Source organism: Eumetopias jubatus, unplaced genomic scaffold (genome assembly GCF_037043125.1).
Source record: "Eumetopias jubatus isolate StellerSeaLion01/CBP00866 unplaced genomic scaffold, mEumJub1_p1.0 scaffold_5, whole genome shotgun sequence".
Lineage (NCBI taxonomy): Eukaryota > Metazoa > Chordata > Mammalia > Carnivora > Otariidae > Eumetopias > Eumetopias jubatus.
This window is the reverse complement of record NW_028274811.1, coordinates 113,000,304-113,013,805: the sequence shown is the minus strand read 5'-3', so window position 1 is coordinate 113,013,805 and position 13,502 is coordinate 113,000,304. Positions and strand designations below refer to the sequence as shown.

The 13,502-nt window shown below is 54.2% G+C and overlaps 1 protein-coding gene across 1 annotated transcript; it reads left to right on the top strand.

The window, feature by feature from the left end:
- Window positions 1-1,536: 1,536 nt before the first annotated feature.
- On the top strand, window positions 1,537-12,781 carry PCYOX1L (prenylcysteine oxidase 1 like). The gene is made up of 6 exons (XM_028106686.2): window positions 1,537-1,647; window positions 5,352-5,558; window positions 6,998-7,172; window positions 8,819-9,030; window positions 11,242-11,382; window positions 11,839-12,781. Exons 1-6 carry the CDS (start codon window positions 1,560-1,562, stop codon window positions 12,498-12,500), a joined length of 1,485 nt encoding a protein of 494 aa, XP_027962487.1. The 5' UTR covers window positions 1,537-1,559; the 3' UTR covers window positions 12,501-12,781.
- Window positions 12,782-13,502: the final 721 nt, after the last annotated feature.

Below are 13,502 nucleotides of genomic sequence, written 5' to 3'. Positions count from 1 at the left end.
CAACACCATCTTGCCAGCCATCTCGAGTCATTTTGAAAGTGGATCCTCCAGCCCCTAGGGGAACAGCCCCATCTGACACCACATGGAACAGAGATGACCTGATCTCACCGAGCCCTGCCCAAAGCACAGATTTATGGGCAAAGTAAATGATTGTTACTTGTAGCCATTAAGTTTTGGGGTAGTTTGTTAGGCGGCAATAGGGAACTTGATAGAGTCACCCAGCTTCACTCCTGGTCTCCTAGTGTAAACATCACTACTACCTGAACAATAGACATGTTTTATTGGAAAGATGATTTTCCTCTGTTCCTATGCTTCTGCACCAGTAGGTTGGTTCAGTAATAAATATGTGAGGCCTTTTGTTTGGGGGTGGGGGGGAGTGGAGTTTTGGGGTTAGTAAAATTTACCTTACCAAGAAGCCACAAGGATTGGATTAAATCAGCACATAAGAGAACTTGGCACAAAGTAATTGATGAATGCTTATTTAACAAAAAATTTAAGGGAATATCTTGAGTCATTGGGAATGAACTTAAAAAGTTTTATTCTGACACAAACATTGCCAGGATTCTTTTAAGATTATAAGAAATGCATGTTTGTTCGTCTACCACTTTACTAGTAACCAGGTTGGCAGTTTTATGACTCAAGAGAGCTGACTTAGAATCCCAGCTGTATGCTCTTTTACTATCTTATGAATCCTTTCAGTCTCCTCTCTTAGCCACAATCTGACGAATTAAATATGGGTTTCCCTTATTTATCCTGAAACTCATCCCCAACTTTATTTTCCACTAGAGGAATCTGTCCTTCACCATGTAATGAACTAACCACACTGAGCAGCTCTTGTTTTCTTGGGTGAAAATGGGAGCGTATGCCTCCCTTCCTACCTTTCCTCCCTCTTGAGAAGAGACTGGATGAAACCCTTCCCTTTGGATTAAGTAGACGGCAGAGACACAAACTGCATGTAGAACCTGCAAATGCACGTCAGTGACAGCAGTCTCGAAAGCATCTGGCCTTGTTTCCACACACGCGGAGGGGAGCGTCTAGCCACCATGGCTGCGCACGCTTGGTCTGCAATTTGCTGCACTTGCAGGCGCTGCCGAGTGGTATCACGTCCCTGATCTCATGTGACTGTCACAAACGCCTAGAAAGGGAGAGCAGGGAAATCGAAGGAGACACAGAGACGGCCCGTTAGCGAGCTAGGAACTCGCAGGGGTTAGCCTGGAACCGAGGTTGTCCGCCTCTCGATCTTCCCGCAGCCGGGCCCTGGTCCTGATGTTGAGCACCGGGAGCGCGCACACCTGCTCGTGGGCAGAACGAGCCAGCCAATGGGGAACCCGTATCCAGGAGGCGGGACGGGGGGCGCTGCTACGGACCGAGCCTGCCAGAGAGGGATGCAGCTAATGAGCGCCTCGTGCTGGAGAGAGAGACGGCTGCCCGACCAATGAGAGGCCGTGGCCAGCCGGGCTGAAGGCGGAACAGCCAGTGGGGCGCCGGGGCGGGGCGGCGAGCCCAGCGCCAACCCGCGAGCGCCGAGCCCCGGCGTGCTGTCCGGATCGCCGCCCGCCATGGCCCGAGCTGCCCGGCTCCTCGCCGCGCTGGCCGCGTTCCTGGCCGCCGCCGCCACGGGCGGAGACGCCCGGCCCAGCAAAATCGGTGCGGGAAGGACGGGGTGGGGGCCTGCGCGGGGGGAGGGCTGCGAGGGAAAAGGGACTGTAGCCGGGAGCAACCGGGTGGGGGAAGGGGAAGGAAGCTGGGCGAGGGGAGGGGTCCTCGGGAAAGGAACTGGCTGGAGAAGAGGCGAGGGACTGACACTGGGCGAGGAAGGGGACCGGCGGTAGGCAAGGTGCTGAACCCGGGGGGGCATGGGCATGTGGCGACGGCTACCGGGGGCGGAAGAGAGGCTTGGGACCGGACTGGCCACTGATCTGACCAGAAGGTCCAGGGGCATCGAGCATCTGCGGTGGACGCCTCGATGGATAACAGAGAGGACCGGGTCTGGGTGATGTCATTCGTAAAGGTTTATTGAGGACCGTCTGTGTAGCAGGCACAGTGCTCCGTAGTTCCTGTCTGGAGGCGAGACTGCACAATACAGGGAAGTCAGCGGTAAGGCCGAGAAGGTACCCCAATGGGAAGAGCGCTTCGTCCATCTTCCAGGCTCTGGGAGGGCTCTGGAGGGCTCCCTAGAAGGAACATCTAAGCGAAAACCTTGGGGAGAATAGGAGACAGAGCCCATGGTAGGTCTGCTGGAGATCAGTTTGCTGAGTGACAGTGGAGAACTTTTTAACAGCAGTCATCTTGGGTTTTATTATTTTATTTTGAAAATTTTCAAATGTACAGCAGAACTGAAAGAACAGTGATCAACTGTGTACTCATCACCTAGATTCTGCCTTTAGCAAACTGCTCCTATACTTGCGTGTTTACATAGCCATCACCCCCCCCATTAATTCATCTTACATCTTAATGCATTTCAAAATAAACTGCAGACATCAGGACACCTTGCTGAATACTTCCTCATGCATCTCATTGACTAGAGTTCCGTATTTGTTTGCAGTTTATTTCTCTTAACAATTGTCATTTCAACTCGACAGGACTCCTAAAGATTTTCCAGTCCCTCGAATATAAAATTGCCACAGGCAGAGATGCTAGGCTTCTGGTGTGAGGGGACAGAGTCCTCACTCCACTAAGTGGCCCTCTCTGCACCCTTGTTGTCGGGGAAGCATGTCCCGTAGGAGCACCACAGACATTGGGCCAGTACAGTGCCAAGGCTTCTTTGGATTACAAAACCTCAGTTCAAGCCGTAAAGGGTTAAGACAGACGAGCCTGCCAGAAATCAATTTGGGACTGAGAGTTTAGGGTTTTCAAGGGAGAGAGAATCCTGAGAGCTAGTATGGTCAGAGAAGACCCTCAGGGAGAAGGTGGATTTTGAGCCAGGCTCCGAAGGTTGGGGAAGTTAGGCAGGCCGTGTCTGGAGGGTAAGACACTCCCTTCATCTCTCAAAAATGGGCAACAGAGCAAGATACTTCACACTGGCCCCTGGGAAGGGGCAGGGCCTCCTCCCAGCACTCCTGTTTCCAGCAGTGCACAGCTGGTTGCCTGCCTCATCCCTGCCTACCTGGCCCCAGGAGGAGCTTCTTGTGAGGATGACTTCACCCCCACTCTGCTGCAGGGTGAAATCTGAATACCTCAGTGTGACGTTGGACCCTTTAACCACCCCCCACCACACACACACACACACACACACACACACCCGCCCTGCACACACACACACACACACACACACACACACACACACACACACACACACACACACCCGCCCTGCTCCTGCTGTTCTTGCTGGGGAGAATGTGTTTCTGCTACTGGGCAAAGCCGGTTGTCCTCCAGGGCCCTGGTCAGACGTGACTTCCCCTGTGAAGCCTGCATGCTCAGGCGGAATTCGTTGCTTCCTCCTCAGGATTCCCTGGAACCCTGTTGTTGCACTTGGTCACATGTTGTCATAGCTCATTGTGCAAGAGTCTGTCTGCCCACTCCCTGCAAGAGCTCGGGAGGACAAAAGCCCTGCTTGATTCTCTAGTGCCCTAGCACATCTTATCATGTACCAGGGAGTGGGTGTCAGTTTGTGGGCGTTGAATATGTTGAATGTGCTGCTTCTCAACGAGGTGAGCTCTTCTGCTTCCATGTAGCCCTCTGGGCAGCTTCCAGGCCTCGTGATGTTCATTCCTCTGAAGAATGGATAATTTGGGGGGAGCACACCGGTTGAAAAAGGCTAAGGGCACTCTTGGAAATGAGGAGGAAGTGGTTTGTTTTTTTCAAGATGCAACAAATACTTAGCTTTACTGCCTGCCAGGATCCGGGGGCCTGGTGAGCTGCTCTCGGCCCTTAAACGGACCAGTGGAGGATAGCGTGCGAGGACTAGGCCCCGGGGAAGGAGCGTGTGCTGTAGGAATATGTGGGAGTGACACCCGGCTTGTCTTCGGTGAGCGAGGCAAGCCACGCTCTAATTGCACGTGGGGGCCACAGAAGCAGCGAGGCAAAAGGCAACAGCACCCCTGACAGGGAGCAACGCAGACCGCGGCACAAGGGTGAGAGAGCAAAGTCGTGGGTTCCACAGCTAAAGAAGTCGAGGCAGACAAGCAAGTGGAGTGTTGGGGTGGGGCAGGGAGTGCATAAGTGAACGGAGGCCAGATCATAACCTTGTATTTTTGCCTTCTTGACAGGAGCTTGTTTCTCTCCCCTCCTCTGGCATGGGTCCAACAGGGGTCCAGTAAGGACAAATCAACACCAGATTTATCTCCTTTTCTATTTGGACCAACTGCCAGATGAGAGGAAAGCTGGGTCTCAGGTTGTGGGAGGTGTGGCTGTCCAGTTCAGTAGCTTCGTAGCCGCCTTGCTGTCTTTGCAGAGTGTTATGGAGTCTGAGTATCTAGATTGGGCTCTGTCTGGACAGTGGTGCCTCGTAACCCCTCAGAGCCCACATCGCCAGCGAAGCATTTTATCAGTGACTTGGATGGGAACACGCATGGCTTATGAAACAAGTTTGCAAACAGTAGGAAAGCAGGAGGCATAGGAAAGACAGTGGATGGTAAGATCCCCAAAGACATCAAAGCTGAAACTTCGGAACAGGAGTCCAAACCGGCATAGGGCGCCCTGCACAGTAGTGAGCGGCCCGTCCCAGGGTGCATTCCACTCTTGGCAAACACCGAATGTGGAAGTGATTAAAGTGTCAGGTGGTAGGTTGCCCTAGAGCAAGGGTTAGCTGACTTCAGTAAAGGGACAGAAAGTAAATACTTTAGGCTTTGCAGGTCATTCAGTCTCCATGGCAACTACTCATCTCTTCCACCCTAGCACGAAAGCAGCCAGAAACAAGCTCCAGAAAGAGTTCCAGTAGGACTCTGTTTGCAAAAACAGTCGTGGGCCTACAGTTGGCCCTCAGGCTGTAGTTTGCTGACCCCCAGATTAAGGAGTGGTTCCCAAACATTGATCTCACCTAACAGTACTTGCAGTGACCAGGTTTTCACCAATTCAGAGTGAAATGAAAATAGGGACAATGTAATGAGTTTGTATAAAACTAAATGTATTCTCTTTAAGTGATCATCCAAAATGTTGAGATTCTTTCCTGCTAATGTGTCATTTTCATTATAAAATGAGCATTACAGTAGGTGACAATTTTCAGGTTGTCCTTTGCTCTTTGTAAATAGCTTTACTAAAAAACTAGCCCGAGGATTTCCTTTTTGAGAGTGATAAGCCTGCGAAATGCAAGGGCCTGGGAAACGCCTCCCAGGGGGCGGTGAGGGTGGGACCTGCAGCCTCACGCCAGTGCTCTGTCTCTCCCTTCTTCTGCCTCCCGGGCCTGCTGACAGCTGTGGTTGGGGCCGGAATCGGGGGCTCCGCCGTGGCCCATTTCCTCCAGCAACACTTCGGCCCCCGGGTACAGATCGACGTGTTCGAGAAGGGGACCGTGGGCGGCCGCCTGGCCACCATCTCCGTCAACAAGCAGCACTATGAGAGCGGGGCCGCCTCCTTCCACTCCCTGAGCCTGCACATGCAGGACTTCGTCAAGCAGCTGGGTGAGTGCACTGTGCCCAGGCTCCCCGCGTGTTGCGTCCAGGGCTAGTGGCAGCCATTGGGCTCCTCCCAGAGGGCCCCAAAGGTCAAGGCCAGAAGGTCATGTAGCCCCATCTCCTCATTTTACAGATGGAGCAGCTGAGACCAGAGAGGGGAAGGAACTTGCCTGAGGTTACACAGTGAGTTAGTTGCAGAGCCGGGATTAGAACCCAGGTTTGACTCCCAAGCCAGTTTCTTTCCCTTTCAATTTGCTGCCTCTCAGTAGCCACAGTCATAATGGCTTCCACATGCTGTGTGCTTGCCAGCTACCTGGCATCCTTCTAGGTGGGATGTAGGCACTACGTCACCCCCAATCCTCCCTACCCAGCCACCCTCTTGCAAGACGGGTGTTAGATCTCCTGAGGAAATGTCTACACCTCTGCTGCGGCCCCGCCGCTGACGAGTAAGAGCTGGATTCAACCCCAACAGCATCTAGCAAAACCACAAATACACAGACTATTTGACACCCAAACTCTCCTTCTCGGAAGTGACCCTGCACGGGTACTCGCAGAAGAGCTAAGTGGCGTACAGACGAAGTTACTCATCACAGCGTTGTGATGCAGAAGATTGAAAATATCCCACCTGCCCACCTACTGGGATCTGAGAGTAAATACTGTTTCAGTACACAGCAGACTATTCAGCAGCCAGATTGAGGAAGTCCTTTAGGCCCAAGTATAGAACAATCTTGGAGACACAGTATGTGAGTAAGGTGCAGAGCCGCGTATAGTATGTGGGGGCAGAGGAGGAGTAGCTCCTGGATATGTACATACTTAGGAGTGTTGGCAGAAAATATCTCTGGAAGGATGCTGAAGGCAAGTGGCCTCCGCGATGGGGAACTGAGTGGCTCAGGGACAGGAAATGGGGAGAAAAGAAACAAAGCCCGTGACTTGGGGCAGGTCCTAGGACCCAAGCCTCGGTTTCTACATCTTTAACTGGGGGTGCTGTCACCTCTTCTGCCTCTTCCCAGGCTGAAAGAGGACAAAGCGAGATGCTGAAGTCCCCGTGCTCTGTAAGCTGTCGCGTTTGCAAAGAGCTGGGACTCCATCCAGGTGGTCTCAGTGGCCAGGGCTGCCATCCGAGAGCCAGCTGTCAGTCCCTGGCCATTCTGGGATGACATCTGAATTTCCCACACTCATGGCTGAGTGCATCCCTGTTGAAAAAAAACCTGTAAGCTGGTACATTATTTTAATTCTCACGTCTTTATCGACTAGCCTGCCCAGTGCATCCGTTGACTGCTTTAAACAAGCAGCACGGATGAACAAACCGTAGTGTGTCCCTATTCCCTTTAATGGAGCAGGTCCATTTGCATCCTGCAGGAGGACCCTAAGTTTCGCTCAGGCACCGCTGGATCTCCTGGGAGGGCCCTTTGAGAGGGACCTGAGGCTCCTCCCTGTCTCCTCAGGGCTGAGGCACCGGCGAGAGGTGGTGGGCAGGAGCGCCATCTTCAGCGGGGAGCACTTCGTGCTGGAGGAGACCGACTGGTACCTGCTGAACCTCTTCCGCCTCTGGTGGCACTACGGCATCAGTTTCCTGAGGCTGCAGATGTGGGTGGAGGAGGTCATGGAGAAGTTCATGAGGTACAGCGGGGCAGGCCACAGGGAGGGTGTCCCAGAGGGAGCGCAGAAGAGAGGTGGGGAAGGAACCGGCTGGGCTGGAAACTGTCGAGAAGGAGAAGGGGGACTCGCTTGCACATGAGAGCCCCGCACAGTTCAGTCCTGCTTCCGGGCAAGCCCCCAGCACGAGGACTGGATGGACATGGTGCGGGGAGGGGTTTCTGGTATTGTCACGCTAGTGTTCCTTCCCCCCGCGAAACCGATGACTCAGGGCAGGGCTTGCAGATGCAGCCACCTACAAGGGCATACCTGGGGCGTGCGTAAGCGGAGGCAGCTGGTGGAAGAGAAGAGTGGGAGTGGGGTGCCCCGAAGAGCAGGGCCCCACCTGAAGGGGGCGGCCAGCACTCTGCCGTGTGGGAAGGCCCACCTCCTGGGGCTAGGTCTTCCAGTTTTTTAGAAGAAGCTGGAAATCCAGAGCGATGTGTGAAATCTCCTGGTTTTTCAGTATATGCAACCAATTCATCTTAGAAATAAGCCAAATGAAGCACATCTACAGGCCTCATACGGCCGGTGGGCCGTGCCCTTACAGCCCTACTGTCCCCCAGTTTTCCCATCTAGAACAAACTCCATTTTTCACCACTTCCCTCCTCCTTGGGCCCCGGCCTCCTCCCCGACTCCTTCCGACGATGAGGACAAGTGGTCCGATGTCACTCTGTCCACTTCTCACCGTTGACCCCCTTGCCATCCGGCACTCCTGCTCTTCCCAGAAGGGCCTCCCCGCTCCCTGGCCCAGACGCAGACGTTCAGGGGGCCCCCCGGCCTCCTTGCTGGGTCCTGGCGCTTCGCCACTCTCCCCGCTCCCACACCTGTGCTCCTCATAGCATCTCTACCTTCTACTTTCAGGTGTCCCCCAAACATAATGTCCTTACCCCCTCTTTCTTATGTCTTTCTCCCTTGTCCATTTTATCCAAACCTACAATGCTGACTTTTTCTCTTCCGTGGGAGAGGAACTCTATCTGGATGTCCCATTATGAGCAGACTCAACACGTTAACAAAGCAGCCCAGGCAGAGGCAGCATTTCAAAGACCAGTGCCTCTGGAAATCCATCAGCCGATGAGTCCCTGAGATTGGGAGAGCTGTGGAGGGATGAGACGAGCACTCGGGGGGTGCGTGGAAGCCCTGTCGGAGCAAGCCAGAGGGAGGCCAGGCTGGGCTAGCACGGAGAGTGACGACGTTGGCGTGAGGCAGGTGCCATCGGGTCCAGCACGGCCCTAGAAGCCAGCTCAGAGCCCGCGCTGCTGGAGAGCGGGATGTGTCCGTGGGGGTGGGCTCTGGCCTGCTGCCCGGTAGTACCCTTGGGTGGTCCCCTCTGTGCCCTCAGGCAGGGAGTGGCTCCGAGAGGTGCCGTAGTTGTCCTTTAACAGAGCCATGATGCGAAGCCGGGTCTAGTGGGGTTCGAGAATATTTGCCTTACCCCCTGCACTGTCCCTGTGGCTGGGAAAGGCCCACCAGGGTCAGCAAACAGGCCAAGTAACCAGCCTCCTCTCTCACTCACTACATGGAGAAGAGAGGCAGGGCCCTGCTGGGCCTCCCGGGTGCGGTGAGCCAGGAGTGGGTGCTCAGCCAAAAGGCCGTTCTGTACACGGGCTCCAACTCTGCACGTCTTCCAGGATCTATAAGTACCAGGCCCATGGTTATGCCTTCTCGGGCGTGGAGGAGCTGCTCTACTCGCTGGGGGAGTCTGCCTTCGTCAACATGACCCAGCGCTCCGTGGCCGAGTCCCTGCTTCAGGTGGGCGTCACCCAGCGCTTTATCGACGATGTCGTCTCTGCCGTTCTGCGGGCCAGCTATGGCCAGTCCGCAGCGATGCCCGCCTTCGCTGGTGAGCCTCAGGCCCTCGGCCTGCCTCCTGCCCTTCCCCGGCGCACAGTGCCCAGAATGGGCTGGGCTCCCCGTAACAACCTCACACTCACCAGGCTCAGTACAGTTGCCTAACCACCTTATTGCCTCAACTCTATTTGATTCTGGTATGGGCCGTCCAGACTGGCAGGAGATAATGTTCACCCCACTTCTCAGATGGTGGAAGCAAAGCTCAGGTCTTAGGTCCGGTGTGTTTCCACCACTCCCGATTGGGCGGCTTTCAGGACCGGCCGCACTGGGGTCCATATGCACCGCCTGCCATCCTCCAGCGCGGGCTGGGTCCTTCTCTTCTACCCCCTAACATGGAAGCGCAGGCTCAGTCCTTGGTCCGCTTCTCAACCACTCACACTTGCGCCCACTGACTCCCAAGCATGACCTCCAGCCCAGACATCCCTCCAGGACTGCAGACTCACATGTCCAGTGCTACCCTTATGTCTCCACTGGTGGGCCTGGTGGGCACTCAGGGTGGCGCTCAGGACCTGAGCTCCTGACCTTTCCCCTCAAGCCTGCCTCTCCGAGAGTCTTCCCAGCTTGGTTGGTAATAGCTCCTTTCTGTTGCTCCAGCCAAAGCCTGGACTCCTGCTTTCTCTCATATCCATCACATGGTTTGTCAAGAAATCTCATCTGCAAAGGAAGGGAGGGAGGGAGGAAGGGAAAGAGAGAGAGAGAGAGAGAGAGAGAGAGGAAGAAAGAGAGAAAGGAAAGGAAAGAAAAGGAAAGAAATCTCATCTGCTTTGCCTTCCACATATATCCAGAATCTGACTACTTCCCACCACTGCTTCCTTCCCGGTCTAAGCTCAGCATGCCTCACCTGGATTACTCCAAGTCTCCCGCCAGGCCCCCCTTCCCCACCCCCTGCCCCCTGCCGGCTATTCTCAATACATCAGCTGGATAATCCTTTTAAAACAAGACACGTCAGGTCAGACCTATGTGTAAAACTCTGTAAAGGCTCCCACTTGCCTTCAAGTAAAAGCCAGAGTCCTTCCAGTGGCCTGCAAGGCCCTCCATGGTCCAGGCCCCACCACCTGCCCCACTCACTTACCCCAGCCTAGCCACTGTGGACTCCTTTGCACGTCTCCAGCGTTCCAGGTGCACTTGGGGCTTTTGGGCGGCCATCCCTCTGCCTGAACATCCTTCCCTGAGACACAGTCATGGTAAGCTCTTACTCCCCACCATGTCTTTGTCCAGATGTTCCTTGTCATTGACACTACCCTACCACCCGGTTTTCAATCACATGGACGCCTCCCCCTGCCCCCAGCAGTGCCAGTCCTACCCTACAGTGTCAACTTCTAGCTTCCCAACTCATTTACTTCCTTCGTCTCTTCCCACTAGAATGTCTGCTTCCCAAGGGCAGGAAGCTCTGTCTCCTTTGCTTACCGATGTATCCCAAACCCTTAGAACAGGGCCTGGACCAGTGGAGGCCCTCCGCCCATTTTTGTTGAATAAATGAACAAAAAGGTTTGTATTTGACAAGCACCTCCCTCGTGCCCAGGACGCGGGTCCCTCTGGCTGCTGACGTGGCTGGCTGCTTCCCAGCCTTCAGGCCCCACCACGTGTTCCCTCAGCGAGGCTCTCCTGCTCACTCTCCCAGTAGCTTGTGTGTAGCCTTCAAGATACAATTCATATACCACACAATTCACCCATTTATATTTTTAAGTAATCTCTATACCCAACAACCCAACATGGGGCCAGAACTCACAACCCTAAGATCAGAAGTCACACTTTCCACTGACTGAGCCAGCCAGGTGCCCCCAATTCACCGATGTAAAGTGAATTTGAGTTGTGCATCCATTACCACAATCAATTTTAGAACAGTCTCATTGCCTCCAGAATACCCCATACCTGTAGCCATCACCTCCCTGACGACCCCCCACCTTCTAGACCTGGGCAACCATAAATCCACTTTGTGTTTCTAGGGCTTTGCCCCTTCTGGGTAGTCCGTATAAACAGAATCTTACCCATCTGTGATCTTTTATAGATGGCTCTTGCACTGAGCCTGTTTTCACTTCACTTGTACATTTTATTGTATTTGTGTATGTGTCGTCTCTCCATGCCCATGTTGGGGGAGTCTTCGCCTGAGAGGGAGGCCCAGCAGGTAGGATGGTGCCGGACTCTCCGGCCCCACAGCCCAGTGATTCTGAGAACCCACTGGCCACTGTCCCTCTTTGCCCAGGAGCCATGTCGCTAGCCGGGGCCCAGGGCAGCCTGTGGTCTGTGGAGGGAGGTAACAAGCTGGTTTGTTCCGGTCTGCTGAAGCTCACCAAGGCCAACGTGATCCATGCCACAGTGACCTCTGTGACCCTGCAAAATACAGGTGAGTGAGCAGAGCAGGGCACGTGGCCGCTCGATTTCCTAGACCAGGAACACTTCCACCAGTCTGTCCCTAAACCCTGGTCTGGGAAGAGTGGTTCCAGCACTGCCCAGTGACACCAGAGGGCACTGTCGTCCTGATTCAAATGTCAGAGCCAGAAAGCTGAGACTCGCATTCAGCCAGCCCCGTTCATTTGACCACTGAGGACTGTGAGCCTCAGCCTTGCCCAAGGCCCTCCAGCTAGTCAGCCGCAGAGCTAGAGCAAAAGCTCTGGACTCCTGACTCCCAGTCCAGTGCTCCCTCTGCAGCCACACCAGCATGGAAAGCCCAGGACCCACCATCCCAACGGCCCCGCGGCGCCCAGAGCCTCCTACCCTCAGCGCTGGGCCCCAGGTGGAGATCAGTGGGTAGTGGGCAAGAAACAAATTGACTTTTGTGCTCTATTCTCTCTCCTTCCAGAAGGGAAACCCCTGTACTATGTAGAGTATGAGAACGAGGTGGGCAACGGGTCCGACTTCTATGACATAGTGGTCATCGCCACACCCCTGCACCTGGACAACAGCAGCAGCTCCATCACCTTTGAAGGCTTCGACCCGCCCATCGATCCCGCGCAGGGCTCTTTCCAGCCCACCGTGGTCTCCTTGGTCCATGGCTACCTCAACTCTTCCTACTTCGGTTTCCCCGACCCTAAGCTTTTCCCCTTTGCCAGCATCCTCACCACAGATTTCCCCAACTTCTTCTGCGCTCTGGACAACATCTGTCCTGTCAACATCTCGGCCAACTTCCGGCGGAAGCAGCCCCAGGAGGCCGCGGTTTGGCGAGTCCAGTCCCCCAGGCCCCTCCTCCGGTCCCAGCTGAAGACCCTCTTCCGCTCGTATTACTCCGTGCAGACAGCCGAGTGGCAGGCCCACCCCGTGTACGGCTCTCACACCACCCTCCCGCGCTTCGCCCTCCACGACCAACTCTTCCACCTCAATGCGCTGGAGTGGGCGGCCAGCTCCGTGGAGGTGATGGCTGTGGCTGCCAAGAACGTGGCCCTGCTGGCTTACAACCGCTGGTACCAGGACCTAGACAAGATCGACCAAAAGGATTTGATGCACAAGGTGAAGACTGAGCTGTGAGGGCTCCGGGGACAGCCTGGGAGCGTCCATCCCCCGCTGAAGAGGGCTCCCCACCACAGCGGCCCCGGCTGGGCAGGCTGCGCTCGCCGCCAAGCCTCCTGTGTCAAGCTGCTTCTCCTTCCAGCGCAGGTCCAGGCGGCCCACTCTGCCTCTCTATCTTAAGGACTTCCGCAGGGTTTGCTTCTTTTTAAGGGGAGAAGAAGAGAAGGGAAGGAAATTCAAGCCTGTGTATTCATTTTATTTATTTTTTTTTAAGAAGAAATAAAAATCCATTCTCTCCAGCTGCTTCTGACTTGATTTCCTAACTAGAAGATGGGGATGGATAACTGGGAGGAAATATGGGGCAGAGAATCCTGAGTCACATTTCTTTATTGCTTTTCATTGCCTACTCCCAAAATGTATGCGAGGCAGTTCCTACAACGAAACACGCATACGAGGGCGCCTGGGTGGCTCAGTCGGTTCAGCAGCCAGCTCTTGATTTCCGCTCGGGTCATGATCTCAGGGTCCTGGGATCAAAGCCCTGCATCAGGCTCTGGGCTCTGCGTTCATTGGAGAGTCTGCTTAAGATTCTCTCCTTCTGCCCTTCCCCCTGCTTATTCTCTCTTTCTCTCTCTTGCCCCCCCAAATAAATAAATAAATCTTTAATAAAAGTAAAGACATGTACCAGATGGTTACAAATAAAGTAGAAGGGAAGATCAGAAAACATAAGACGTGATAGTAACTCCTATTTCCTGTGCGCTTGCTAGATGTCTTAACTAGTTAAGAACTAGGTGCCTAGACACCACCCAAGCCTCTCAATAACACTGCATATTGGGAGAGATGACTATGGTGGGACCCAAGCAAGAGATGGTTACTGAGATGGTTACCTCAGTGAAGTTGTTAGTATACTTCTGAGCTTCCTGGCAACCAGTGGAAAAAGGGAAATACACCAGGCCATAAGAAGAGGAAAGTTTCTCCCTGGCACCTGGAAGAGTCGACCATTCTATCCATTATGCACGGGTT